At 35.2% G+C, this 26,375-nt stretch overlaps 1 protein-coding gene across 1 annotated transcript in view; it reads left to right on the top strand.

Annotated features, from left to right (window-relative positions):
* The window catches only part of FASTKD1 (FAST kinase domains 1), a 39,106-nt gene that overhangs the window by 1,931 nt on the left and 10,800 nt on the right, over positions 1–26,375 (top strand). Inside the window, exons 2-9 of the mRNA XM_048213894.2 lie at positions 384–735; positions 2,464–2,529; positions 12,752–12,877; positions 15,061–15,459; positions 17,684–17,794; positions 18,681–18,812; positions 23,341–23,827; positions 25,543–25,657. Coding sequence (XP_048069851.2) covers positions 401–735; positions 2,464–2,529; positions 12,752–12,877; positions 15,061–15,459; positions 17,684–17,794; positions 18,681–18,812; positions 23,341–23,827; positions 25,543–25,657 — 1,771 coding nt within the window. The 5' untranslated portion in view covers positions 384–400. The remainder of the gene's footprint in view (positions 1–383; positions 736–2,463; positions 2,530–12,751; positions 12,878–15,060; positions 15,460–17,683; positions 17,795–18,680; positions 18,813–23,340; positions 23,828–25,542; positions 25,658–26,375) is intronic.

Below are 26,375 nucleotides of genomic sequence, written 5' to 3'. Positions count from 1 at the left end.
TATATATGTCAGATTTAACAAACATTTTTTCAGTGGAGTGCAGAAAGAAGTCCCTTTTCCTGGACACTTAGTTTTGAACCAAACCCTGCTGTTTGCGTCAGACTAAGAACAAAGTCTCTAGTTAATGCAGAAAAGCTTGTTACTTTAATTTGAAATTTGGAACCAATTTGTAATTAATAATATTAGGATAACCATGTTTAACCAATCCTTTTATAGAAGCTGCGTTTTGGAATGGGATTTGGAGTTATCATAATGGAAGCAAAATACGTGAAGGAAAAATAGTTACCTTTTTTATCAGCGTATTGCACCTGACTACTAGTTGCAAATGGTTTTCATTGCCTAAGAAAATTTATGATATAAATGAAGAATTACCTTTCTTTTAGACTCATTGTTTGTAAATATGCTTCGCCTAAGAGCTATTTGTCCGTTCTCCTGGAGACTGTTTCAATTTCGAACCTGCAGTTGTAAACCACTAATTAGCCAGATGATTATGTGTACAGATGAAGAGCAAGTATTTGATCTTATTGAAAAAAACAAAACCATACTTTCAGAAAAACAAGTGGAATGTGCATTTAATATACTTTGGCAGTTTCAAAACCAGAAGACCAGCTTTTTAAAAAATGTTGAATGTATCAGAGACCATCCCCAATTTCTTACTCTTCATAATGTAGCTACAAGTCAAAAGGAATTCGTGAATGATGATACCCTGGTGAATGTGTTGTACATCACACAACAGTAAGTAATGTACTTTTAGATTTTATAGAAATGATTGTAGTTTATTTCTGTATTTTAATTTTCTAAAAATCTCTTTAAAATGAAAAACAATGCGTTTTTTTTTCTGTAAATAGTTTTCCTAATCATCTAATATTTTTAAGATGTTTAGAGGATATTCTTTGATTGTATATGTATATCAAATATCCTGTTGTGCAACCTAAATATATGCAATTTTTATTTGTTAATCATAATTCAATAAAGCTGGGAAAAAAAAAAAGAAATTTTACATTGTTTGGAAGGGAATCCAGCCTTCAGAAGAACTGGATTTTCTAAATAAAGTATTTAGCAGATATATAAGAGAAAACACACAAAAGCTGCGGTAAGTCTGTTTCTTAGTCTCATTCATGGAAAAACAGCGGTTTTCTCACATGATTATCCAACCCGTATATCCATATACATTTGCTTTCTTAGTGGGCATGTTAACTTGGAAAATGATAAATAAGATAAAATTAAACAAGTCTTTTTTGCAGGATTCCTCAGAGCCTTTAATATGTTAATATATATTATAAATACCTAAGTGAGGTCAGTTTCCAAACTTACTTAACTACAAAACATTGTGTTAAACACCTCATAAGACTCATGTCTGTTAGGCAAATGGAGAAAAACTGCTTGGTGATGATTTGTCTAAAAGCTGTATTTCTATGTTTCCCTCCTAAGTCATATTTTAATAATGAAAGGATTTCAAGAATAAAATATAATGTTGTTTTCAAGTTTTAAAAACAGCATGTAGTTCAATTTTGCTTCATGACTCAACCTGAAAGTCTTTGATTTTTAGGAGACAAACTAATATAGCCTTAACATTATAAAAATGTTGAAATTGGTTAAAAAGAGATTTTTATACCACAAAATACAGTATATATGGTTTAGTTATATAGAAGGTATTCATTGTTAATGAAGATATACTGGAAGAGGGACTCTTATATGCTCTAGTGGTACAATACATATCAAAAAGTATAAAAATACCCTGGATCCAGTAATTTTGCTTCTAGGATTTATCCTAAGAAAGTAATCTGAGATACATATAAAGATTATTGTACATTGATACTCATCTCAACATTATTTATAATATTGAAAAACTAAAATTCTAAAAGTAGATGTGTCTTTTTATAGTCACATAAGGGAATACTATGCAGTGTTTAAAAATTGTTGTGAACAGTATGTCATGGGCAGATGTCCATAATATAATGTTAACTTACTGAAAAAGGCAGGATATAAAAGTAGAAGAGAAATATGTGTATTTCATATGTGTGTAGAAAAGATAACTGGAATGAAATGCTCCAAATTAATGATCGTGGCTATTTATGAGTATAGACCTATGAATGATTTTTAGTACCCTATTCAAGTTTTTCTTTATTTTACAAACTCTCTCCTATAAAAATATTTTTATAATCAGAGCCAATTAATATATACCATGTGTACTTTTAATATAATATGTATCACTGAACATTTTCATTGATCAGTGGAAAACATTGAACAGATAAAAGAATGAGAGAGGCATGGGATAAAATGTGGATGTTTATTATAGTGTATCAAGGAAACAATATTAAAATGGGAATGGACCAGAAATAAGGACCAAGGGTACTATAACTTGAGGTTCACTTTTGCATTATAATTCTTACTTACACAATTGTTTTTAATAATTTAAAAGTGTTTATATATGGAAAATGATTTTCTCTTGATTCTATTGAGGTGTGCTACTGTGACCCATGACCTGGTTGCAGCACTAGTTACAGAAGCATGGAGAAGACTGGAAAGGCAAGTACTCTGGGTTCATCATCTTGATCACAGTTATCCTATTCAAGGTTAGCTCAGTAAAATCATGTTTTAAGCTGCTGCCTACCTATCAAGCTTCACTGAAAAAAAAATGTAAACTCACTTAGGTTGAGGATTTGATCATGTAAAGGAAGATAATAAGGAATGTGTATTTTCCTTAAGAGAGAAAGAAAACTCGAATATTTACTCTTTAAGAGTGGAAACAGTGTCCTTTTCCAGATATATAATTAATCAAAATATAAGTAAGGTGCAGTAACAGCTATTTGGCTTTTTGAATCTTCTTTTCTGGAAGATTCTGCTTCAGAAAGAAAAGATTCAAGGTGCTTGGCTGACTTAATTTGTAGAGCATGAGATTCTTGATCTTGGCATTGTGAGTTTGAGCCTATATTGGGGGTAGAGTTCACTTAAAAAATTAAAAAAAAAAAAAAGAAAGAAAAGATTCTCTGAGTGATAGGCGAGAAAAGAAGACACCAGTTTACTAGAAGGGGAAACTATTTAACATTGTTTAACAGCATTTGTAGGTACTTATTTATCACTTCCTCTTTACGGAGAGGGAGTGAACATAACTCATAGGTGACTTAGAAGTTTTAAAGTTTACTGCTGTGAATACGATCAGATCTCTTTCCTGTACATTACTATATTTGTAGCATGTTGCCATAATCAGTAATCATCTAGAAAAATGTAAAATGTGTTCAGGGTATTCTTATGAGTACAGAGAAATCTATTCTATACAAAAGTGTATTATTTGTACTATATAAGAATATGTGAGAAACTCCATTTATTTAAAAAAAGGGAGATAATAACAGACCTTACTTTGGAAAATGTTTAGCTGTTTCTGAATTTTGAACTTTTTCCCATAGCGATTCAGCATAGCCTATATCCATTACTAGTGGAGCATAACAAATGTTAGTGAAGAAAGGGAAAATCAAAGTGGCAAAGAGAAAGGAGGATTTAAAAACCACAGAACAGAGAGGTGGTTCAAGATGGTGGCACAGGAAGACCTTCTCACTCTACCAAGGGCACACCAAATCTAGATACCTATGGAACGACTGTCTCTGAAAAAGACCTGAGGACTAGCTGAACAACTCCTCCACAACAAATGATCCAAAGCCACCTCGAGATAGGTGGGAGAGGCAGAGACATGGTCTCACCAAGAACCTCACTCCCGACTCAGTGACTCACAAGAGGGAGAGATCTAACAAATATGGAGTGTATCCCTGAGGAGTGAGGGGTTTGAGCCCCACATCAGGAACCCCAACTCCTGGGACCTGTACCAAAGAGATGAGCTCTCAAATGTGTGGCTTTGAAAAGCAATGGGGCTTACATCAAGGAGACCCAAGGGTTGTAGGAAACTGGGACTCTGCTCTTAAAGTGCTCACACAGACTTACTTGTCCTGGGACCCAGCACGAAAGTAGCAGTTTGGAAGTGCCTAGGCCATATGTGATGGATTCACTGGGTGAGTTTAAAGTGCCTGCCAGAAGGACAGGGGTCTATTGGAACCCTCTCTGTGGCTAGAGGCACTGGTGGGCACCATTTCTGCACTCTTCTACCTTGCTAGCACCAGCACTGGCAGGTGCCATTTTTGCACTCTCCCTCTACCTTGTAAAAGCTGTTTGCGCTGCCTTTGTGCTCTTCTATGGCTCTGTCCCACCAAACCTGTTGGGCCAGCTTGCCCTGGCCCAGTGCCCCTCCCCGCCCCACACTGTTAAAGCTGGTAGGCAGCTTTGCCTTGGCCTGGTGCTCCTCCTTGGCCCTGCCAAAGCTGGCAAATATGGCAGTCCATAGAAGGAACACCCTTTGAACACCTGCCTCTGGTGTCCAGGGAAGTTTGTGTTTCTGGGACTCATGGGACTGAACCAATCAGAGAGTTCTTGGCAGGCTAATACCCACAAAGCACTACACAGATAGCTGACTGAAATATCCCAGTCTTCCTGTGACTACTCTTTCAAGACTGAAGAGATAGCTATTTTGCCTAATATATAGGAACAGACACCAAAAGTCAAGGAAAAATGAGAAAACAAAGGAATATGTTCTAAATGAAAGAAGAAGATAAAACCCCTGAGAAAATGAAACAGAGATAAGTAACTTACCTGATAAAGAGTTCAAAATAATGGTCATAAAGATGCTCACTGATCTCAGGAGAAGAATGGATGAACACAAAACTTCAAGAAAGAGATGGAAAACATAAGAAAGTACAAACAGAAGTCAAGGGAACTGAAGAATATAGTAACTAAACAGAAAGACACACTACAGGGGTTCAACAGCAGACTAGATGAACCAGAAGAGAGGATTAGTGACTGGGACCAGGGGAGTGGAACTTACTCAAAAAGAGCAGCAAGAAAAAAAAAGTAGAGTTAGCTTATGGGGGCTATGGGACAATATCAAGTGACATAGTGTTCTCATAATAGGTGTCCCAGAAGGAGAAGAGACAGAAAGGGATAGAAAACTTATTTGAAGAAATAATAGCTGAAAATTTCACTAACCGGGGGAAGGAAACAGACATTTAGATCTAGGAATCACAGAGAGGTCCAAATAAGATGAACCCAAAGAGAGTCACACCAAGACACATTATAATTAAAACGTCAAAAGTTAAAGAGAGAATCTTAAAAGCAGCAAGAGAAAAACAGCTTGTTATGTACAAGGGACCCTGCCCCCCCCCAAGACTCTTATCAGCAGAAACTTTGCAGGCCAGGAGGGAGTCACGTGATATATTCAAAGTATTGAAAGCGAAAAAAACCTTCCAACCAAGAATACTCTACCCGAGAAGATTATCATTCAGAATTGAAGGAGAGAAAGTTTTCCAGACAAGCAAAAACTGTACAAGTTCACCACGACTTATAAGACATGTTAAAGGTACTTTAAGCTGAAAAGACAGGCCAATTGGTAACAAGAAAACATATGAAAGTAAAAATCTCTCTGGTAAAGGTAAATATATATATTGAGGGTAGTAGACTAATCACTTATAAAGTTAGCATGAAGGTTAGAAGACAAAAGTGGTAAAAATAAGTGTAACTACAACAGTTAGTTAAGGGATATACAAAATAAAAAGATGTAAAATATGACATCAAAAACATAAAATGTGGGAAGGGGAGTAAAAATGTAGAGTTTTAGAGTGCATTCAGACTCAACTTGTTATTAACTTAAAGTAGACTGGTATCGATATATGTAAGCCTCATGGAAACCACAAAGCAAACATGTATGGTAGATATACAAAAGATCATAACAATGGAATGGAAACATAACACCAAAGAAAGGCATTAAGCCGTAAGGGAAGAGAGCAAGAGGAAGAAGGAGCAGAGAACTACGAAACAGCCAGGAAACAGTTAACAAAATGACAATGAGTAGATACCCATGTATAATTATGTTAAACATAAATGGACCGACGCCCACTTCTGGCTCTGTGGCTTCAGCATGATTGCTTTAAGTGTCCCGAGGCTGCACAGCAGTGTGGTGGCTTGGGTGGGCAGCCAGTGACAACTCCAGTGGGTGCCAGTCTGGGGAGAACTGGGGGACTAGAAGATGGGCTGAATCTTCACCGGACTGTTTTTCTCCACCCAGGCAGGGCCTGGCTGCCAGCCCCTCTGGCTGTGGGTCCCATACAGAGTTCCCAAACTGGTCTTACATAGGTGACTGCCCTGCACTTCCAGTGAAAGGCTAGCTTTGAAGAAAAGCCCAAAAGGAGAAGTTTGCAAGACGAGTTGTACTGCTGTCAGAATAAATGGATACTGAATTACAGTCATGGCAACCTAGGCAGCAGGAGAAGTTGCAGAAGGAAGAAAGGAAGAGAAGAAATGCCCTTAAACCTGAAGGAGCTCTACTGCAGAACCCACTACCAAGTCAATAAAAAGCAATTCCTGTCTCCCTTCCCCAGCCTCTCTCTGGCTTTCTTTTCTATCACCTATATGCCTCATCCTAGCCAGAAAAGAGCCTTCATGTTCTCCATCTGTCTTCAGAGCACAAGATCACTGCCTAGAGGGGTTGGCTCAGTGCCTTCATCCCTGGCTGCATTCCAGTTCAGCAGAATCTTGGTCTGGGATACTTACCCCTTTTGCAGGCCATTAGACTGGCCCAACTATGAACAGTAGCTGCTCTGTGAACATGAAGAAGGGGCAGCAGTTTTCCTGGTTTTAGCTAAGGACTTAAGTCTTTAATAGCCCATACACAGCTCAGTCTGCGTGTGGTTATTCATTTAATAAATGTTTTGATGAAAAGGGCAACCCCTCCCCTATAAATGGACTAAATTCTTCAATCAAAAGATATAGAGTGGCTGAATGGAGCAAGACCCATCTATATGCTGCCCATAAGAGGCTCCCTTCAGATGTATCGACACATACAGGTTTAAAGTGAAGAGATGGAAAAAGTTTCATGCAAATGAAAACCAAAAGTAAGCTGGGGTAGCTATACTTATATCAGACAAAATGGACTTAAAACAGACTGTAATAAAAGAAAAAGATGGGCATCACATAATGCTAAAGGGCTCAATCTAGCAAGAAGATACATTTGTAAATATTTGTGTACCCAATAGGAGGACCTAAAAGATAATAAAGAAATAAATTAGACAAAGATGAATATGATATCATTTGTATATGGAAATCTAAAAACAAATGAGTAAACAAAACAAAACTTATAAATGCAGAGAATAGATTGGTGGTTGCCAGAGGGGAGTGGAGTTGGAGGATGGGCAAAATAGGAGAAGGTGGTGGGCAGGAGGTACAAACTTCCAGTCACAAATAAGTCATAGGGTTGCAGTGTACAGCATGGTGACCATAGTCAATGATATTATGTTACATATTATGTAACTTTATATGATGACGAGAGGAAACTAGACTTATTGGGGTAATCATTTCACAGTGTATATAAATATCAATTCATCATGTTGTATACCTGAAACTAATGTAATGTTAAATGTCAATTATACCTTGATAAAAAATAAAATAAAAACCATGGAACACAAATGACACAAATACATGGAGGTTAAATAACATGTTACTAAATAATGAATTAATGAACCAAGAAGTCAAACAAGAAATCAAAAATTACATTGAAACATGAAAATAAAAAAACCAAGTTTCCAAAATCTTTGGGATGGAGCAAAAATTTTAAGAGGGAAGTTTATAGTAATACAGGCTGACATCAAGAAGCAAGAAAAATCTCAAACAACGTAACCTTACACCTAAAGGAGTTAGAAAAAGAAGAACAAACAAAACCCAAACTGAGCAAAAGGAAGGAAATAATGAAGATTAGAGGAGAAGTAAATGATATAGAAACTAAAAATACACAATAGAAAGATCAATGAGGGGCGCCTGGGTGGCACAGCGGTTAAGCGTCTGCCTTCGGCTCAGGGCATGATCCCGGCGTTCTGGGATCGAGCCCCACATAAGGCTCCTCCACCATGAGCCTGCTTCTTCCTCTCCCACTCCCTCTGCTTGTGTTCCCTCTCTCGCTGGCTGTCTCTCTGTCAAATAAATAAATAAAATCTTTAAAAAAAAAAAAGAAAGATCAATGAAACCAGGAGCTGGTTCTTTGAAAAGATCAACAAAATTGATAAACCTCTAGCCAGAGTTATCAGAGAGCGAGAGAGGGAGCCCAAATAAACAAAATCAGAAATAACAACCAACACCACAGGGGGTGTCTGGATGGCTCTGTCAGTTAAGCATCCAGCTCTTGATTTTTGGCTCAGGTCATGATATCACGGTTCTGGGATCGAGCCTTGTGTCAGACTTCATGCTTAGCAGGGAGTCTGCTTAGGATTTTCTCTCTCCCTTTCTTTCCTTCTGCCCTTCCCACCGCTCATGCTGTCTTTCTGTAAAATAAATAAAGTCTTTAAAAAAAAAAACCAACTCCATAGAAATACAAGCAACTGTAATAGAATATTATGAAAACCTATATGCCAACAAATTGGACAACTTAGAAGAAATGGATAAATTCTTAGAAACATATAACCTACCAAAACTAAAGCAGGAGGAAATAGAAAATTTGAACAGACTGATGACCAGCCATGAAACTGAATCAGTAATCAAAAACCCAAAAATCAGAAGTCTAGGACCAAATGGCTTCACAGGCAAATTCTACTTAACATTTAAAGAAGAGTTAATATCTATTCTTCTCAAACTTCCAAAAAATAGAAGAGGAAGGAAAACTTCCAAATTCATTCTATGAGGCCAGTATCAACGCTGATACCAAAATCAGGTAAAGACACCACAAAAAAAGGGAACTACAGGCCAATATCTTCTCATGCATATAAATGCAGAAATCCTCAATGAAATATTCGCAAATCAAATTCAGCAATACATTAAAAAAAAATCATACATCACGGTCAAGTGGGATTTATTCCAGGGATGCAAGGGTGGTTTAATATTCACAAAATAGTCAACATGATACATCATCAATAGAAGAAAGGATAAAAACCATATGACCATTTCATTAGATGGAGAAAAAGCATTTGACAAAGTACAACATCCATTCATGATAAAAAACCTTCTGCAAACTAGATCTAGAGGGAACAAAGCCCAACATAATAAAGACCTTATATGAAAAACCCACAGCCAACATCATACTCAGTGGTAAAAAACTGAGACCTTTTCCCCTAAGGTCAGGAAAAGACAATACCACTTTTACTCAACATAGTACTGGAAATCCTAGCCACAGCAATTAGACAACATAAAGAAATAAAAGGCATCCGAGTTTAAAGGAAGAAGTAAAACTCTCAAAATTTGCAGATGACATGATATTATATATAGAAAACCTTAAAGACTCCACCAAAAAACTACTGGAACTGGTAAATGAATTCAGTAAAGTTGCAGGATGCAAAATGAATGTGCAGAAACTTGTTGCATTCTTATACACTAATAATGAAGCAGCCGCAAGTGAAATTAAGAAAACATTCCCATTTACAATTGCACCAAAATCAATAAAATATCTAGGAATAAACTTAACCAAGGAAGCGAAAGACTTGTACTCTGAAAACTGTAAAACACTGATGAAATTCAAGATGATGTGAAGAAATGGAAAGACACTGATGCTCATGGATTGGAAGAACAAATACTGGTAAAATGTCTGTACTACCCAAAGCAATCTACAGATTTAACGCAATCCCTATCAAATACCAACAGCATTTTTCTCAGAACTAGAACAAACAATCCTAAAATTTGTATGGAACTACAAAACACCTCTAATAGCCAAAGCAATCTTGAAAAAGAAAAACAAAACTGGAGGTATCACAATTCCAGATTTCAAGTTATATTACAAAGCAGTAGTAATTAAAACAGTATGGTACTGGCATAAAACTAGTAGATCACTGGAATAGAACAGAAAACCCAGAAACAAACCCACAATTATATGGTCAATTAATCTTTGAGAAAGGAGGAATGAAAGTCAAATGGGCAAAAGACAGTCTTTTCAGCGAATGGTGTTTTGAAAGCTGGACATCCATATGTAAAAGAATGAAATTGTTCCACTTTCTTTTTTTTCACCAAACACCAAAATAAACTCAAAATTGATTAAAGACTTAAATTTGAAACCTGAAACCATACAAGTCCTTGAAGGGAGCACAGGCAGTAATTTCCCTGACATTGGTTATAGCAACATTTTTCTAGATGCATCTCCTGAGTCAAGGAAAATAAAAGCAAAAATAAACTATTGGTACTACATCAAAATAAAAAGCTTCTGCACAGCAAAGGAAATAATCAACAAAATTAAAAGGCAGCTTACTGAATGGGAGAAAATATTTGCAAATGACATCCGATAAAGGGTTAGTATCCAAAATATATAAAGAACTGATACAATCGAACACCCCAAAAACAAATAATTTAATTAAAAATGGGCAGAAGAAATCAACAGACATTTCTCCAAAGAAGACATCCAGATGGCCAACAGACACATGAAAAGATGCGCAACATCACTCATCATCAGGGAGATGCAAATCAAAACTACAATGAGATAATTCCTTACACCTGTCAGAATGGCTAATATCAACACAAAAAACAGATGTTGGCGAGGATTTGGAGAAAAAGGAACCCTCTTGAACTGTTGGTGGGAATGTAAACTGGTGCAGTTACTGTGGAAAACAATATGGAGGTTTCTCAAAAAGTTAAAAATAGAGCTACCCCATGATCCAGTAATGGCACTACTGGGTATTTACCTCCAAAACACAAAAACACTAATTCAAAGGGATACATACACTCCAATGTTTATAGCCCCATTATTTACAATAGCCAAACTATGGAAGCAGCCCAAGTCTCCATCAATAGGTGAGTGGCTAAAGAAGATATAGTGCATTTATACAATGGAATATTATTCAGTTATAAAAAAGAATGAAATATTACCATTTGCAACAACATGGATAGAACTAGAGAGTATAATGCTAAGTGAAATAAGTCAGAGAAACAAATACCATATAATCTCACTCATACGTGGAATTTAAGAAACAAAACAGATGAGCAAAGGGAAAAGAAAGGAGAGACAAACCAAGAAACAGACTGTTAAATATGGCGAACAAACTGATGGTTACCAGAGGGAAGGTGGGGGAGGGGGGTTGCTAGAATAGGTAACGGGGATTAAAAAGAAAAACAAAATCAGCAAAACACAAACACCTCTCCAAAGCCAAGTAGAAACCTAGGGCAGAAAGGAAAGGATTGACTAAAATGCAGAAGAAACAACAGGCTATTTATCTGTAGACAGAGGGGAGCAGGCTCATCACTGGTTATTATTTTACCCCATCTTACGCCCTTTCAGCATATTGTTTCTTAAAGTATAAACCATGGTAAATTTTAAAAATTGTGGTTATATATGGGCGAGCTCTGTTGGCCTTTGTTAATATGTGCTGGATTAAATTAAATGTGATCAAACAATTCTCTGGGCTGAGAAATTCTACATTCATTTACTGAATTGTGATTTTAGTAAATCTCATGACCTAACCCATCTGTCTTCTCATCTCCATTTTTGCATTCTCTATCTGCAACTATCTTTCATTGAGAGTAAGGAAAAATACCTTATTTCTTTTGTGAGCAGTCCAAACTACTGGATTTTTGGGTTAAATTTGGTCATTGTTGACAATGGCTCAAGTTTTTAAAATTTTTCTTTAAAGCAGCATTGTTACATGTATTATGCAGCTTGAACAAATCAGTTGTAAAATAGATGCTTTTTTTGTTTTTCTGTTAAAGTTAAATTGCAAATGTACGGTTGTACTTCCTAGTCAATCAGACATTTCTTTTTAATTTTTCATTTCAAAATAGCTTAGAAGATTTTATTCTATATGATGTCTTTTATTTTTTCATAATGATATTTAAAAAAATTTTAAACTCTCATTTGTACTTCCTATGTAGAATTTTTAATAGTGTCATAAAATAACATTAACTTCTGGTTTTTTGGTCTCTGTGGCCTATGATGTTAATTTTTTGTTACTACATTAGCTATTAATCAATGATTTTGTTAAAATGTTTATAAATGTTATATAAACATAACTTGTAATGATTCAAATACAATACATTATGGGTTAACACTGTATGATGGATCATATAGCAAGGGTAATCAGCATGTATTTGAAATAGCATATATTTGTTTTAAAGATTCCTCCATGATTTACATGATTCAGTTGTTTGTTCTTTTTTATTGCTGTGTGGTATTTTATGAATATGTACAATTTATCTGATATACTTTTGATAGATATTTAGATTGTTTGCAGTTTTTTGCTATTAACATATTGTGCTGCTGTGGACTTTCTTATGCTTGTCTTAGTGAATGCAGAGTCTTTTTTTTTCTTTTTCAGGACTCTTTTAAAATCTGTAACAATTCTCCTTCCCTCTCTTTTGTCTTGCCATTTACTTGTTGAAGATATGGGATCCTTTTTCTTACAGAAAAATTCTGGAGTTTTTCACAGCCTTGTTATAGTAGTGGTGGTTTTGTTAATGTACAAGCTTATGTTGAAATTGATCTGTCACCTCAAAAAATTAACAGATAAATGATTCAAATAATTTCAAGTGATTTTTTTCCTTTAAAAAATCTTTTAGTAGTATCTGACTTTTTAATTGTTAGCATGGGTTACTTTTATAATAATAAAAAAATCTTTTAAAAAACATTCCTTTTGTATTAGTAATGTATTAGTAGTATATTAATACTTCTGATTGCTTTTTATTTTATAATTGTGTATTGTGTTTTAAGTGAAAGTAAGTAGTAATTCTCTCCTTTGTATATTTCCTTTAATAGGTTTGATATTAATGTGCTGTCAAAATTTTCCTCTTGCCTAGTATATCAACATTTATATTTCAGTCCATTAATGGGAAAAATAGCTGATATTGTACATAGGAATCTGGAAACCATAGAGGACTTAAGGTAAATGTATTTAAGGTAAATATATGGTAGAGAGATTCTGGGTTTTGGATGCACACACACTTAGATTTGCCACATACTACCTATGTGACTTTAATCTCTTGAAACTTTAGTATCCTTATCTATAAAATAGTACTACTTTGGAATCTCCTTTGCAATGTTGCTGTGGGAATTAGAGATAAAGTATATAAAGTAGAACATGGTATTGTTGAGATCTGTGAAATATTTGAGATTTTACTTTACTTGCAAGCTAACAAGTTTGCCTGCCCCCAGTGACCTCATTCAACTTTAATTACCTTCCTAAAGACCCTGTCTCCAAATATAGTCACATCGAGGGCTAGGACTTTAATATGTGGAGTTTGCAGGGGGACACAGTTCAGTTTGTAGCATACATCAGTGTTCATAGCAGCATTAGTCATAATAGTCAAAAGGTGGAAATAACCTAAGTGTTCATTGATAGATGAATGGATAATCAAAATGTGGTATAGAGCTGCAATGGAATATTATTCAGCCTTAAAAAGGAAGGAAATTCTGACACATGCTGTAACATGGGTGACATTGTGCTAAGTGAAATAAGCCAAACATAAAAGGACAAATATTGTATGATTCCACTTAAATGAGCTCTCAAAGTAGTCAAATTCATAAAAGCAGAAAGTAGAATGGTTATTGCTAGGGGCTGGCAGGGGTAAAGAATTGAGAGTTACCGTTTAAATGGGTAAGGAGTTTTAGTTTAAGAAGATAAGAAAGTTCTACAGGTGGATAGTGGTAATGGTTGCACAACACTGTGAATATACTTTATACCACTGAACTGTATACTTAAAAATGTTTGGTAAATTTTATGTTATATATATTTTCACACATTAGCAAAGTAGCTTGTAAAAGCAGAGAAAATAAAAGTCAGTGTGAATTTTTTTTAACTTTAAAAAGTTCTTATAGACCCCTTTGAGAATCTAATAAAATCTTTGGACATTTCCCTGCTCAAAACTGCAATTACAAATATACATACAATTAAAAAAATCATTTCAGAGGGTTTATGGTTAAATGAAATAGCAATGTTAAGTTACTAATTAATGGTGCTTAATAGTAACATGAAACATTTTAGAGAAGTCAAAGTATTGTACAACTGGGTTTTTAAAATATATTTATTTTATTGGAAAGGTTGAAGAAATTTGGAAACAAAAATAAATGCAAACCGTCTCCCTATCCTAGTGGTTGAGATAGTTTTAGACTCACATTTTTATGTCTTTTCTGTAGATGTTTTATAATTATCATCCCTAAACATTTGTTATATACCTTTTCCGTTTTGCATTCCTTATTCATTATGGGTGCATTCTTGTATTTGTGGTTTTCTGATTTTTGTATTATGTAAGACCTGTGTTTTGAAAGCAGGGACCTCACCTTTGTTTGTAATTTTGATGTCTCCCTCAATGCCTGGAAGAGTGATTTATGTTCCTTAAAAGTACTTTTTAGTGAAGAAATATTAAATGCTACCTTATGTTCAGTACTTACTGTCATATGTTACTATCTACCTAGCATGAGACATTAAAAAATACGAAAGCATTTATTAGTGAGAAATATCCTGCCAAGATTTTTTTTTTTAAGATTTTTTATTTATTTATTTGACAGAGATAGAGACAGCCAGCGAGAGAGGGAACACAAGCAGGGGGAGTGGGAGAGGAAGAAGCAGGCTCATAGCGGAGGAGCCTGATGTGGGGTTTGATCCCACAACGCCGGGATCACGCCCTGAGCCGAAGGCAGACGCTTAACTGCTGTGCCACCCAGGTGCCCCTTGCCAAGATTTTTATTAGCAAGTTATAGATATACAGAGAAAGGAGTAACAAAGTGAAGTCTAATGCCAAAAATATAAATTGAGACTTTTAATGTTGTATTCATGGGCTGTTGGTCCAAAATGATTTCTGAGTGAATTTCACTAAAATGTTTTCCTTCAAGGCACTTATTTATATAATGAGATATTATACACACTCAACAAAAGATATTACAATTTTTTTTTTATCTAAAGGAATTTGATTACTAGGAGGTCTGCTTCAAGTCCCATAGAATATTTAAAGGAAAAATTTTGTGGTATAAAACCCATAATATTTTAACTAGTTCTTTTCCATTTTAGTCTTAGAATTGTTCTTTATTCTTAAATAAGGTGAAAATCTTTGCATCTTTTTCCTTTTTAGGTCCTTGTCTGTATTGATGGTCAGCATATCTTCTTTAATATCACAACGTTTTCAAGAACAATTAGTGCACAAAACAGAACATCTTTTTGATACCACAGATTCTTCCCAAGTCAATGTTGCAAGAAGAATAGTACAATTTCTTCGAAATACTAAATATAGTTATTACCCACTATTAGAAAGGTGCAATAAAGTGTTTTTACACAATATGAACCACCTTGATTTGGACTCCATAAGTAAAATACTTAGTCTATATCACTCTCTACAGTTTCATAGTTTTGAATTTATTAAAATGGCTAACAAGAGGCTAACTGAAATGATTCCTCTGTTTGATCACCCTGATGGCTTTGTAAAACTGTTTGTAGCATTGGGACCCATGGCAGGACCTGAAGAAAAGAAACAGTAAGTTCACCTAAAAATGCTTTACTTTTCTTGTAACTGCATGGAGGCTTGCAAGCTTAGACCTCCTTGCCGTAGAAGGCACACATATCACCCCCTGCAGCCCTGGAAGGGAGAATAATCTCTTATGTATGGTCCTTGATTCCTTCTCTGATTGTTTTAATTTACATCTCAAACTCTTAGTCTACTGTTAAATTCTGAGAAAAGGCCGATAACTCCATGGTGTTGGCCAACACAAGAGAGGATGAGGGAGATGGATATTCTTTGTAAAGAATACCACTTAAATGTTTTTATTGTCCCTTCTTGGGCCATCTGATTGACTACACACAGAGAAAAGACTCTTCTACCTCCAGTATAGGGTGTAGAATATTCAGAATTATAATAGTCCTAACAATGGACCATTCTATTCTTTGTTGTCTCTATATTCATCATCAAAGGCATTTCTTAAGCACCTTGGTAAATGTTCTCTTGTCAAGTTGGAGTGAATTTCATCTTTTTCCTATCTTTTAAAAATTCCCAGTTTTGCCAGATATTGATGCAAATAGAACTGTTTGGGATATAAAGATGGGCAAACATTAATACATAATTACTAGGTATGAGCAAAGAGATAAGTATGATTAGTAGATTCCGTTAAGCAGGGGTTCCAAGAGTTGCATAATAGAGGTATCTACGTCATTACTCTCTTACCAAAAGATTCATGGAGAGTTTTATTTTTAAGGGTCCTTTGAATTATATGAAGACTTTTAAGGATACATTTTAAGAGACTGTATCAAGATGGAAACAAGATAATTAGTTAAAAAGCTTTTATTGGAATTTTTTTTTGGTCACCAAGTACTTTTGGAATCTCATATGCTAAAGGAGTACAAAAGTTGAATCTAATTGGGTCCCTGCCTTCAAAGAATTTATATTCCAACTGGGAGGATAGAAATGTATATGTAATAAAAATGTGTAAATACCATGATATTGCAACACCGTTATGAATAGGTACTCCAATTAGTGATAGAGATATAGATAAGAAAATGAGAGAAAAATGTGGACATAAACGGTTGGGAAAAGCTTTGAGGAGAAGCTGGGTTTGAAATGTTTGATAAGGTTGATGAAAAGGACGGTGTAGAGCTATCCAGTATGAATAGAGAATTTATCCTGTTATCTTCAGATTTCATGTTTTGGGCTTGCTTGCTAAATTATTCTATAGGGGCACGTGGGTGGCAGTCGGTTAAGCGTCTTCCTTCTACTCACATCATGATCCTGGGGTCTTGGAATGGAGCCCCGCCTGCGTTGGGCCCCCTGCTCAGCAGGAGCCTGCTTCTCCCTCTCCCTCTGCTGTTCCCTGTGGTTGTGTGCTCCCTCTCTCTCTCTGTCAAATAAATAAAATCTTCTAAAAAATAAATTATTCTAAAAGATACAGTTATATATAGATACTCCTGTTAGTGCATGCACCACCTCGGTTTCAAAATGCATCGTCTTTGTAAATTTTTGGTTTCAAAATGCATCGTCTTTGTAAATTTTTGGTTTCAAAATGCATCGTCTTTGTAAATTTTCGGTTTATAGTGTCACAGCAAGTATTTAGTATATGAGATTTCTGTTAATATGCAGGTATATTGACTTCCTGATCAGATCTTTCTCAATTTAAGATAATTGGGATATTGTTAGAATGTCAGCTTTTAGTCTTTAGCTCTGTAGTACTGAATAATTTCACTGAATCGTATTTTATAATCATTATAACCTTATTTGAACAACAATTTAAAAACCTTTTGTCTGTATTTTTTTAAGAGACAGTTTAAGATTAGAGTGTGCTGAAGCCTTAATTCCTTTGATAAAAACCATATATTTTTCTTTATTCAGTCATTTATATTATCCCCTATTATGTGGGGAGAAAATTGATACTGCATATGGAAATCAGTGTTTGTTTGTATTTCTTTTCTATTCATTACCTAAGAACTTACTTTATTTATTTTTTTAAAGATTTTTATTTATTAGAGAGAGAGAGAGAGATAGAATGAGCAGGGGGAGGGGCAAAGGGAGAGGGAGAAGCAGATTCCCTGCTGAGCAGGGAGCCCCACGTGGGGCTTGATCCCACGATCCTGGGATCATGACCTGAGCCGAAGGCAGCTGCTTAACCTACTGAGCCACCCTGGTGCCCTACCTAAAAACTTATTTTAAAAAAGAACTTTTTATGAGCTAGTCATCAGTTTTTCAACATAAAAATATTTTTCTTTATTTCTAGACTTAAATCAACTCTATTATTGATGTCAGAGAAGCTAACCAGCCAGCAGGCTCTGGCAGTGATGGGAGCAATGGAAGAGATGGAAAGCAGAAATTCACATCTGATTAAAAAGTAGTCTTTCCTGAAATTCATGGTGTTAACATTTAGTTGTCATCCATAAGTAACTATTTTTTTTGAGAATGTAGTATGTTTTTTTCTATAATCTAGCTGTTGGTTTTGAAGAACTCAGGAATTAACATTTAATGCATTGTTTATTATCTAAATAGTTTGTTTTTTAAAATAGAGATTTTTAAATTGTTCATAGCATTTTTCATTTCATTTGCTGCTGCTGTTATTTTCAAGCGGAGCATCATCTAGCAAAGTGGAGAGTATCTACGTGAACTTGAATTGTTTGACACCACAGTTACCTTCAAGTCATACTGCCATATATTGTCTTTTTTTAAAAAAGAAATTTAAGAAGAAAAAATACATAGTTCAGATTATATATACTTAATGTTTTATTATCTATTATATGATCCTTTTTAAAGTATTCCTTCTGCCCCATTTCTTCCAACATACTCCCTCTTAGCATTTCTCATTGCTTTTAATCCATTCCATTAGAGGGCCAGTGAATTAAGGAAGAAAATTAAATCAGTTGTGCTAATTGTTAGTAACTCTCAGTAAAGTTCTCTTTGTGGGGAAGATGTGGAATTTGATTGCCGTTTTGTGAGTTTTTTTTTTATTTAGAAAGTGAAACTTTATGCTTTTCTCTCCTCTTGCTCTTAATAATTAAATATTATTTCATTCACACTTCATTGATAGCTCTTATATCATTCTATTTTAATTGTTTGCATTTCTATCACCATTTTGAGACTGCTCTTCAAGAGCAGAAAACCATGTTTCATTCATTGCTGTTTCTCCAGCACAGAGCATGTCTGGCAAGAAAGAGCTCCTCTGTAAATATTTAATAAATAAATGAATGAATTGATTGTAATATATGTTTTATCATTCTTTATAGGATCGCTTCAATTCTGTATAAACATTTGGACACCTATAAACCAATAGAGTTGTTGAAGATAACCCAAGCATTGATTTTTCTTCATTTTCAAAGTAAAGAGCTTTTTGTGAAGCTCAGAGAATTACTGCTTAGGTAAGGTTAAAATCAAAGTGTTTATTTATTTTATAATCTGGACTCAATGTTTGTTTTGTTTGATTATGTAGAGAGTTGCTGAAACTTTTAGAGGCTTAATTAAGTGGATTATTATTTAAAATGTTAACACACTTCTCTCTCCCCGTGCGCATTCTGTCAGTGCTCATGCTTGGTGTATTCTGAAATGAAGCCTGTAGGGCAGTGAGTTCCCTGGGCATGAGTAACGGTAAAGGCCAAGGCATTCTCCTCTCCTGCAGGAATATAATAACAATGAAAGATTGGAGCTGCCCAACAGGGCAAAACTCCTTTTGCGAGCACTCCTGTGTAGGGGCGTCAGTCTGCTTACGTGCCTGTTTTAAGGCATGTTAGATTGTTTTAAAGCATATTAAATTTTTTAATTTGTAATTTTAAAAATAAGATATTTAAGAGTAATGTTACTGAAGAAGTATTTTACCTTTATAATTTAACATTTTCTGTTTTTCTATGGCTATCACATTCATATTTTAACAGGGAAGTTACTCAGTTTTACAAGGATGTTTATGGAAATGGGGTCAAAATGGAGTTTTCCATGAAAAAATTTTTTATTTTAACCATCAGAAGAATGACTTGAATGAAACTAAAATTAGATTAATCTTTTTGTCCTCCATTTTTCTATACTAGTTTGATTTCTTAAATTGATCCCTGGAAGACCAGGCATGGGACTCTATGCCGTAATAAAAAAATTGGCATAGAGTTGAAAATGATTTTTATTATAATAAAATGATATGCCATTAAGGTTAAGAAGGATTTGAATTGAAGAATAAGAGGTGGCACTTTATCAGGTGACAACTGAGCTTATTAGGTATGTTAGTTCACCCTTTTCTTTTTTTTTTTTCTTTTTTCTTTTTTTTTTTAAATGATTTTTTATTATATTATGTTAGTCACCATACAGTACATCCCCGGTTTCCGATATAAAGTTCGCTGATTCATTAGTTGCGTATAACACCCAGTGCACCATGCAATACGTGCCCTCCTTAATACCCATCACCGGTCTATCCCATTCCCCCACCCCCCTCCCCTCTGAGGCCCTCAGTTTGTTTCTCAGAGTCCATAGTCTCTCATGTTTCATTCCCCCTTCTGATTACCCCCCCTTTCTTTATCCCTTTCTTCCCCTACCGATCATCCTAGTTCTTATGTTCCATAGATGAGAGAAACCATATGATAGTTGTCTTTCTCTGCTTGACTTATTTCACTTAGCATTATCTCCTCCAGTGCCGTCCATGTTGCAGCAAATGTTGAGAACTCATTCTTTCTGATAGCTGAGTAATATTCCATTGTATATATGGACCACAACTTCTTAATCCAGTCATCTGTTGAAGGGCATCTCGGTTCCTTCCACGATTTAGCTATTGTGGACATTGCTGCTATGAACATTGGGGTGCCTATGGCCCTTCTCTTCACTACGTCTGTATCTTTTCACCCTTTTCTTGAAGAAATAACTTTTTTCTTACCAAGATGATTATATGCAGGATTATTTCTTTACCCTTTTCATATTTAGCATAGACTTTTACAGAGCCTCTGAATGAAGAATTTTATGTTCTAAATTAAGTATCATAAACTGGACCAGGGACATGGTTTATTTGGTCTGCATAATGTTTTCTAAAAAGTAAAATTACACAGTACTGTTTGTCTATAGGTATGTTAAGAGAAAAATAGGAGCAGAAGTGGGGGCATCAAAGGGAACTCCACCTTACCTGTGATGTTTTATTTCCTTTGTAAATGACTTGAAGCAAATATGATAACGTTAAAATCTAGTAATTCTGAGTGGTGAGGGCCCTTATACGTCTCTGGAGTTTAAAATCTTATCAAAAAGTTAGTTGGGGGATGTTGTATGGGAATCATGGGTGCTCACTTTCCCCTATTTCAGTGCAGGCAGTATCAAGTAGACTTTAGAAGGAACACAGTCTAAACTGTTCACACAACCATTCTTATAAATAGCTCCTGAAACCATTCAGGGAACACAAGGAACTCATATACTAGAATAATGTGGCTTTTTTTTTTTTTAATCATACTGAAATGTAATCTGCATAAAATACACCTTTCTCCTCCTCATTACTCTGCTTCCCTGTCCCCCAGGTTAACCACTACTCCTAGTTCCAACCACATGGCTTAGTTTTGCCTGTTTTGTGTGTCTGTTGTGTCTGGTTTCTTTTGCTCAATAATTATGTTTATGAGTTTTACCCATGTTTTTGCTGTATTGTGTTCTCTTTGTAAACAAGGATATAACAAAAATAATTTTATCCATTCTACTGTTGATGGATATTTTATTTCCAGTTTTGGGCTATGATGAGTAGTGCTGTTATGAATATCCTCATACATATCTTTTAGTAAACATATGTATGTATTTCTGTAGCTGTTTACCAAGGAGTGTAATTGTGGATTCATAGGTTATACATATGTTCATCCCCAGTAGATCTGGCAAATGGCTTTCTAGAGCGGCTGTACCAGTTTATATTCCCACCAGCAGAATGGGAGCTGGGCCTTCCTGTTGCTCCACATCCTCGCCAACACTTGACATATTTTTATTTTCTAATTTTAGCCATGCTGGTGGGCGTGTGGTGGTATTGTAAATAAACACGCATGCGCGTGTTAGTTTTGGAATTTGTGGAAGTGTTTCCAGGAAAAACATCAAATGGAGGTTGGGGTGATTGCATCTGTTGGGGGTTTATTTTTGAACAAGTACCACAAGGTTGGCACATATTGAGAGTTCTAACCCATAGGTCAATTATGCAAACAGATACAGTTTCTGGGGCTTTCTTTATATACAAGGGTGTATTTATTTTTTGTGTTTATAAGAATAAAATATTCATTTAGTACTAATCAGGTACCTACTTTGTGTCAGGCAGTGGGCCAATATCATTTAAAAATCATTTTGAAAATTTTGGAAAACAGAAAAAAGTATAAAAAAGAAAATAAAAAATCATTCCTAAACTCATTCATCCACTGACAATAATTTGGTTTATTTACTTGTGATATGTACTTAACTTAATGTGTATATAAAATTTTTTTCCCTCCTAGTTGAGAATACAGTTTTGTACTTTTTTTCCCCACTTAACCTTACCCACTTAGCGTTTTCTCACATCATTTAGAACTATTTGTATATGTTTTTAATGACTGGATATTACCCATCATATGACTGTACCATAATTTATTTAAGTGTTCTCTCATTGAACATTTAGTTTTCAAATTTTAGCCATGTAAAAATATGATATGTAACACAAATATTTGCTAGCATTTTATTTATTTTTCTTTTGTAATCGTGTGTTTAAAAAAATTTTTTTAATTGAAGTATAGTTGCCATTTGCTCACATTTTAGATTCTTTTCCTTTTTTTTTTTTTTAAAGATTTTATTTATTTATTCATGAGAGATGGTGAGAGAGAGAGAGAGAAGGCAAAAGCAGAGGGAGAAGCAGGCTCCCTGTGGAGCAGGGAGCCCGATGTGGGACTCAATCCCAGGACCCTGGGACCATGACCTGAGCCAAAGGCAGACGCTTAACTGACTGAGCCACCCAGACACCCTTTAGATTATTTTATTACTCTAGTTTCCTAGACAGGGATTGACCATGTCAAATGATGTAATTTGTTTTTAAGTTTAGTAAGTAAAGGAGAATGCCCGTGTCAATGGACCTTTGCTAGTATCAACTATTATGATTATTTTAATATGCTAATTTAAAAATTTTAAAAAGTAACTCAACAACTTTGTTTTAATTTACCTTTGATTTTTTTCTTCTAGTACTTCTAAGCCAAAAGATTCTCTAAAAGCTCCCAGTTTTTAATTTGTAATTTAACAACTGCTATCTTGGTGGCTGGACTCTTATTTTGGGGGTGGGACTGTAACCATGGGAATTTGGAAAGAGAGGAGTGAGAAGGGAACCAGTGTTACTGAGTGATCACTGTATGGCAGGACCTGTACTAGGTCCTACCGGCTCCTAACAGGTCATATCAAACATTTAGCCCCAAATCTGTCTCTAGCAAAAGCACTAGAAACATTGTTTTGACCCTGATCTTTGGTAGCTAGGGACTATGGTTTCATTTTTTTTTTTTTAAGATTTTATTTATTTATTGGACAGAGAGAGACACAGTGAGAGAGGGAACACCAGCAAGGGAAGTAGGAGAGGGAGAAGCAGGCTTCCCGCTGAGCAGGGAGCCTGATGCGGGGCTCAATCGCAGGACCCTGGGATCATGACCTGAGCCAAAGGCAGACGCTTAATGACTGAGCCACCCAGGTGCCCCGGGACTATGGTTTCATTTTTGCATAAAATGTTTGAAACGTGCCTTAGAAAATCTTAAGACTTCTCATAGCAGTCCTTTGTGGACCTGTCATCTTTGAATTTATCTAACCCTTCTTAAATTAACTTGTATTTTAAACCTACCATACCTGTTACTTATAATAATAATTATTATTATATATTTAGACTTTAAATATTTTTCATTTTTGTTGCTGATTTATTAATTTTGTTCTTTTTGTTTTCTCCCACTTCCTTTATAGTTATTTGAAAATTAGTGTTATACCTAGTGAGATTTCCATCCTGGTCTATACTCTTTCCATTCTTCCATCCCCTCACCTAGATGAAGTGGGAATATCTCGAATTGAAGCTGTTTTACCACAATGTGACCTAAATGACCTGAATGGTTTTGCTACATCTGTTTTAAGATGGATTCATTATGATCACACATATCTGGATAATACCACTGGGAAACAACTGAAACTACTTCAAAAACTAGATCACTATGGTCTTCAGAGACTACAAAAATGCAACAGTTTGAATCTGTTACAGGAAGAACTTAAATCTTTAAAAGGAGACTGGTTTGCTGAGTCACTTATTGAAGAAACGGTTGCTACTTTACAGCGTTTGATGGATGAAATTAATTACAAAAATGTTGCAGAGATTTCATCTTTTATTTCTAGAACCAACTACCTGAGTACTTTGCTGCTTGATAGGATAGCCTCAGTGGTCATTCAGCAGATTGAAAAGGTGAAATTGAGTTTTAAATAGTTGTCAACTTCTAAAAGCATAAATGTTTATCATAAGTACTTTGAGAATTTAATTGAAATTTGAATTTTATTATTTTTTATTATTTTTTACTTTTTTAAAGATTTTGTTTATTTAGGGTTGCCTGGGTGGCTCAGTCATTAAGTGTCTGCCTTCGGCTCAGGGTGTGATCCCGGAGTCCTGGGATCGAGCCCCACATTGGGCTCCTCTGCTGGGAGCCTGCTTCTTTCTCTCCCACTCCCTCTGCTTGTGTTCCCTCTCTCGCTGGCTGTCTCTCTCTCTCTGTCAAATAAATAAAATCTTTATAAAAAAAAACTTATTAAAAAAAAAGATTTTGTTTATTTGGAAGAGAGTGAGTGCAAGGTGGGTGGGGGAAGGGCAGAGGGAGAGGGACCAGCAGATTCCCCGCTGAGCAGGAGCCCAACACTGGGCTGGATCCCAGGACCCTGAGATCATTACCTGAGCTGAGGGCAGACCCTAACTGATTGAGCCACCCAGGCACCACTAGAATTTGAATTTTAAAAATTTAATTCTAGCATCTCGTTCAGCAGTTTGTTTCTCCTTTGAAGTTTTTTCCTCCAGCAGTGTAGGTCTAGGGAGTATAACGGTCATCTTTTGGTTCACTAAAATATTTTTAAGATTTATAGTCAAAATTTATTGTCTAGAAAGAAATACTTAAAACAATAGTAATTGTTTTAAGAAAATGAAGTATGAGTGATTTTTGTTTTCTTTTTTATTTTCTATAATCCTCTGATATTACTTTTACTATTTAAGAATGACTACATTCAAAAGTGTGAGATAAGTGTGAAAAATGAGGAAAACTTAAGGTGTACACTGACTTCTATATTCTTAAATTGTCAGTGTGTCTTTTTACAAATTTATTTCTGGAACTTGTAAAATGTTGCTTTTTGGATTTTGTGAGAAGCAGCTCACTTATAAAATCTGCATCAGGATAAGGCTTTTACTTAGGAGATGTATTTCTCCCAAAATAAAATAAAAATCTGTCTTATTTGTTTATCATAGGACCTGGAAGTCATTAAGTTTTAGATGAATGAGTGAATAATGAAATTTTAAAAATGAATGAATGAAAGAAAAATGAATGAAAGAAACATGATGATTATAAACTAACTTTCTTAATTATATGATGAGTCTAAAAAATGCACTGATATCATGGAAATTAATAATACTATTTCCTGTTCATTTTAATGACTAATGAATTCTGGAACAGGATTTTACATCTAACAAAATTAATTTGCAGGTTATCTGATTGATTTTTTTTTTTTTTTTTTTTTTTTAAAGATTTTATTTATTTATGTGACAGAGAGACAGCCAGCGAGAGAGGGAACACAGCAGGGGGAGTGGGAGAGGAAGAAGCAGGCTCACAGCGGAGGAGCCCGATGTGGGACTCGATCCCGGTACGCCGGGATCACGCCCTGAGCCGAAGGCAGACGCTTTAACGACTGCGCTACCCAGGCGCCCCTGATTGATTTTTTTCTGCATTGATACTGAGAGTTAGTAGAAACTAGTGGGGGCACTAAGTAGATTACAGCATGTGGAAAAAGTAGTAAGTAGTGACGCATTTACCATTTTACACTAGGCATGTTAGAAAAAGACTTCTACCCAAAATAATAATTAGGTTAAATTTTTGTTTCATTTTACTGAAGTTTAAACTATAACATTTTGTTGTGTTTATACAGATCCACCCTCTTGTGATCCCTGGTATTATTATTCCATTTAGTGGCTTGAACTACGATCCACCTCAAAGTGATGAATTTTTCAGGATTTGCATTCAATACCTGAATTCTTACTTAAGTAGGTATATTGTTTGGCAATACATTGAGTAAGTAGGTTGGAGGATACCATTGCCACTGTGGTAAAAGATACCTCTCATTTAAGGGGTAACCGTAATAGCCATGAGTTCTAGACCTAGAAAAAGTTTGTACCCATTTTTGAAACAATTTTATTATGAAAAATATAAAGCTTGAAGAAAAAAAGAAAAGAATCAAAGAGCGCCTGTGTACTCACTGGCAGACTTAGTAATTGTTAACATTTTATCATATTTGCTTTACTGATTGTTTCTCTTGCTCTCTAATTTTTTTTGGAACCATTTCACAGTAAGTTGTGGGCATCATGACCCTTCACCCCTAACTGCCTAGGCGTATGCCTCCTAAGAATAATGACCTCTTATATTACCACAATAGTATTAACACACCTAAGAAAATTAATTAATAGTCCCTAATATTCAATACACAGTCCATGTTTAAATCTCCCTCATTAGTCTCAAAAATACCTTTTAGGGTGGTTATTTTGAATCCAGCATCCACTCATTGCATTAGGTTGAAACCTCTTTAGTCTCTTATAGTCTAGATACTGGTTTGTTTGTTTTTTTTCCCTTTCCCCTGCCATGGACTGACACCATGATATGATAACCATGTCTGATCCTACTTTGTGAATAGACAAGTAAAATGGGCTGCTGTGATATGTTTATGATAGTCATGAATGGGCATGTGCATGTGTGGCATTCATATAT

Source organism: Ursus arctos, unplaced genomic scaffold (genome assembly GCF_023065955.2).
Source record: "Ursus arctos isolate Adak ecotype North America unplaced genomic scaffold, UrsArc2.0 scaffold_1, whole genome shotgun sequence".
Taxonomy (NCBI): Eukaryota; Metazoa; Chordata; class Mammalia; order Carnivora; family Ursidae; genus Ursus; species Ursus arctos.
This window is presented reverse-complemented; position numbering and strand designations above follow the sequence as displayed.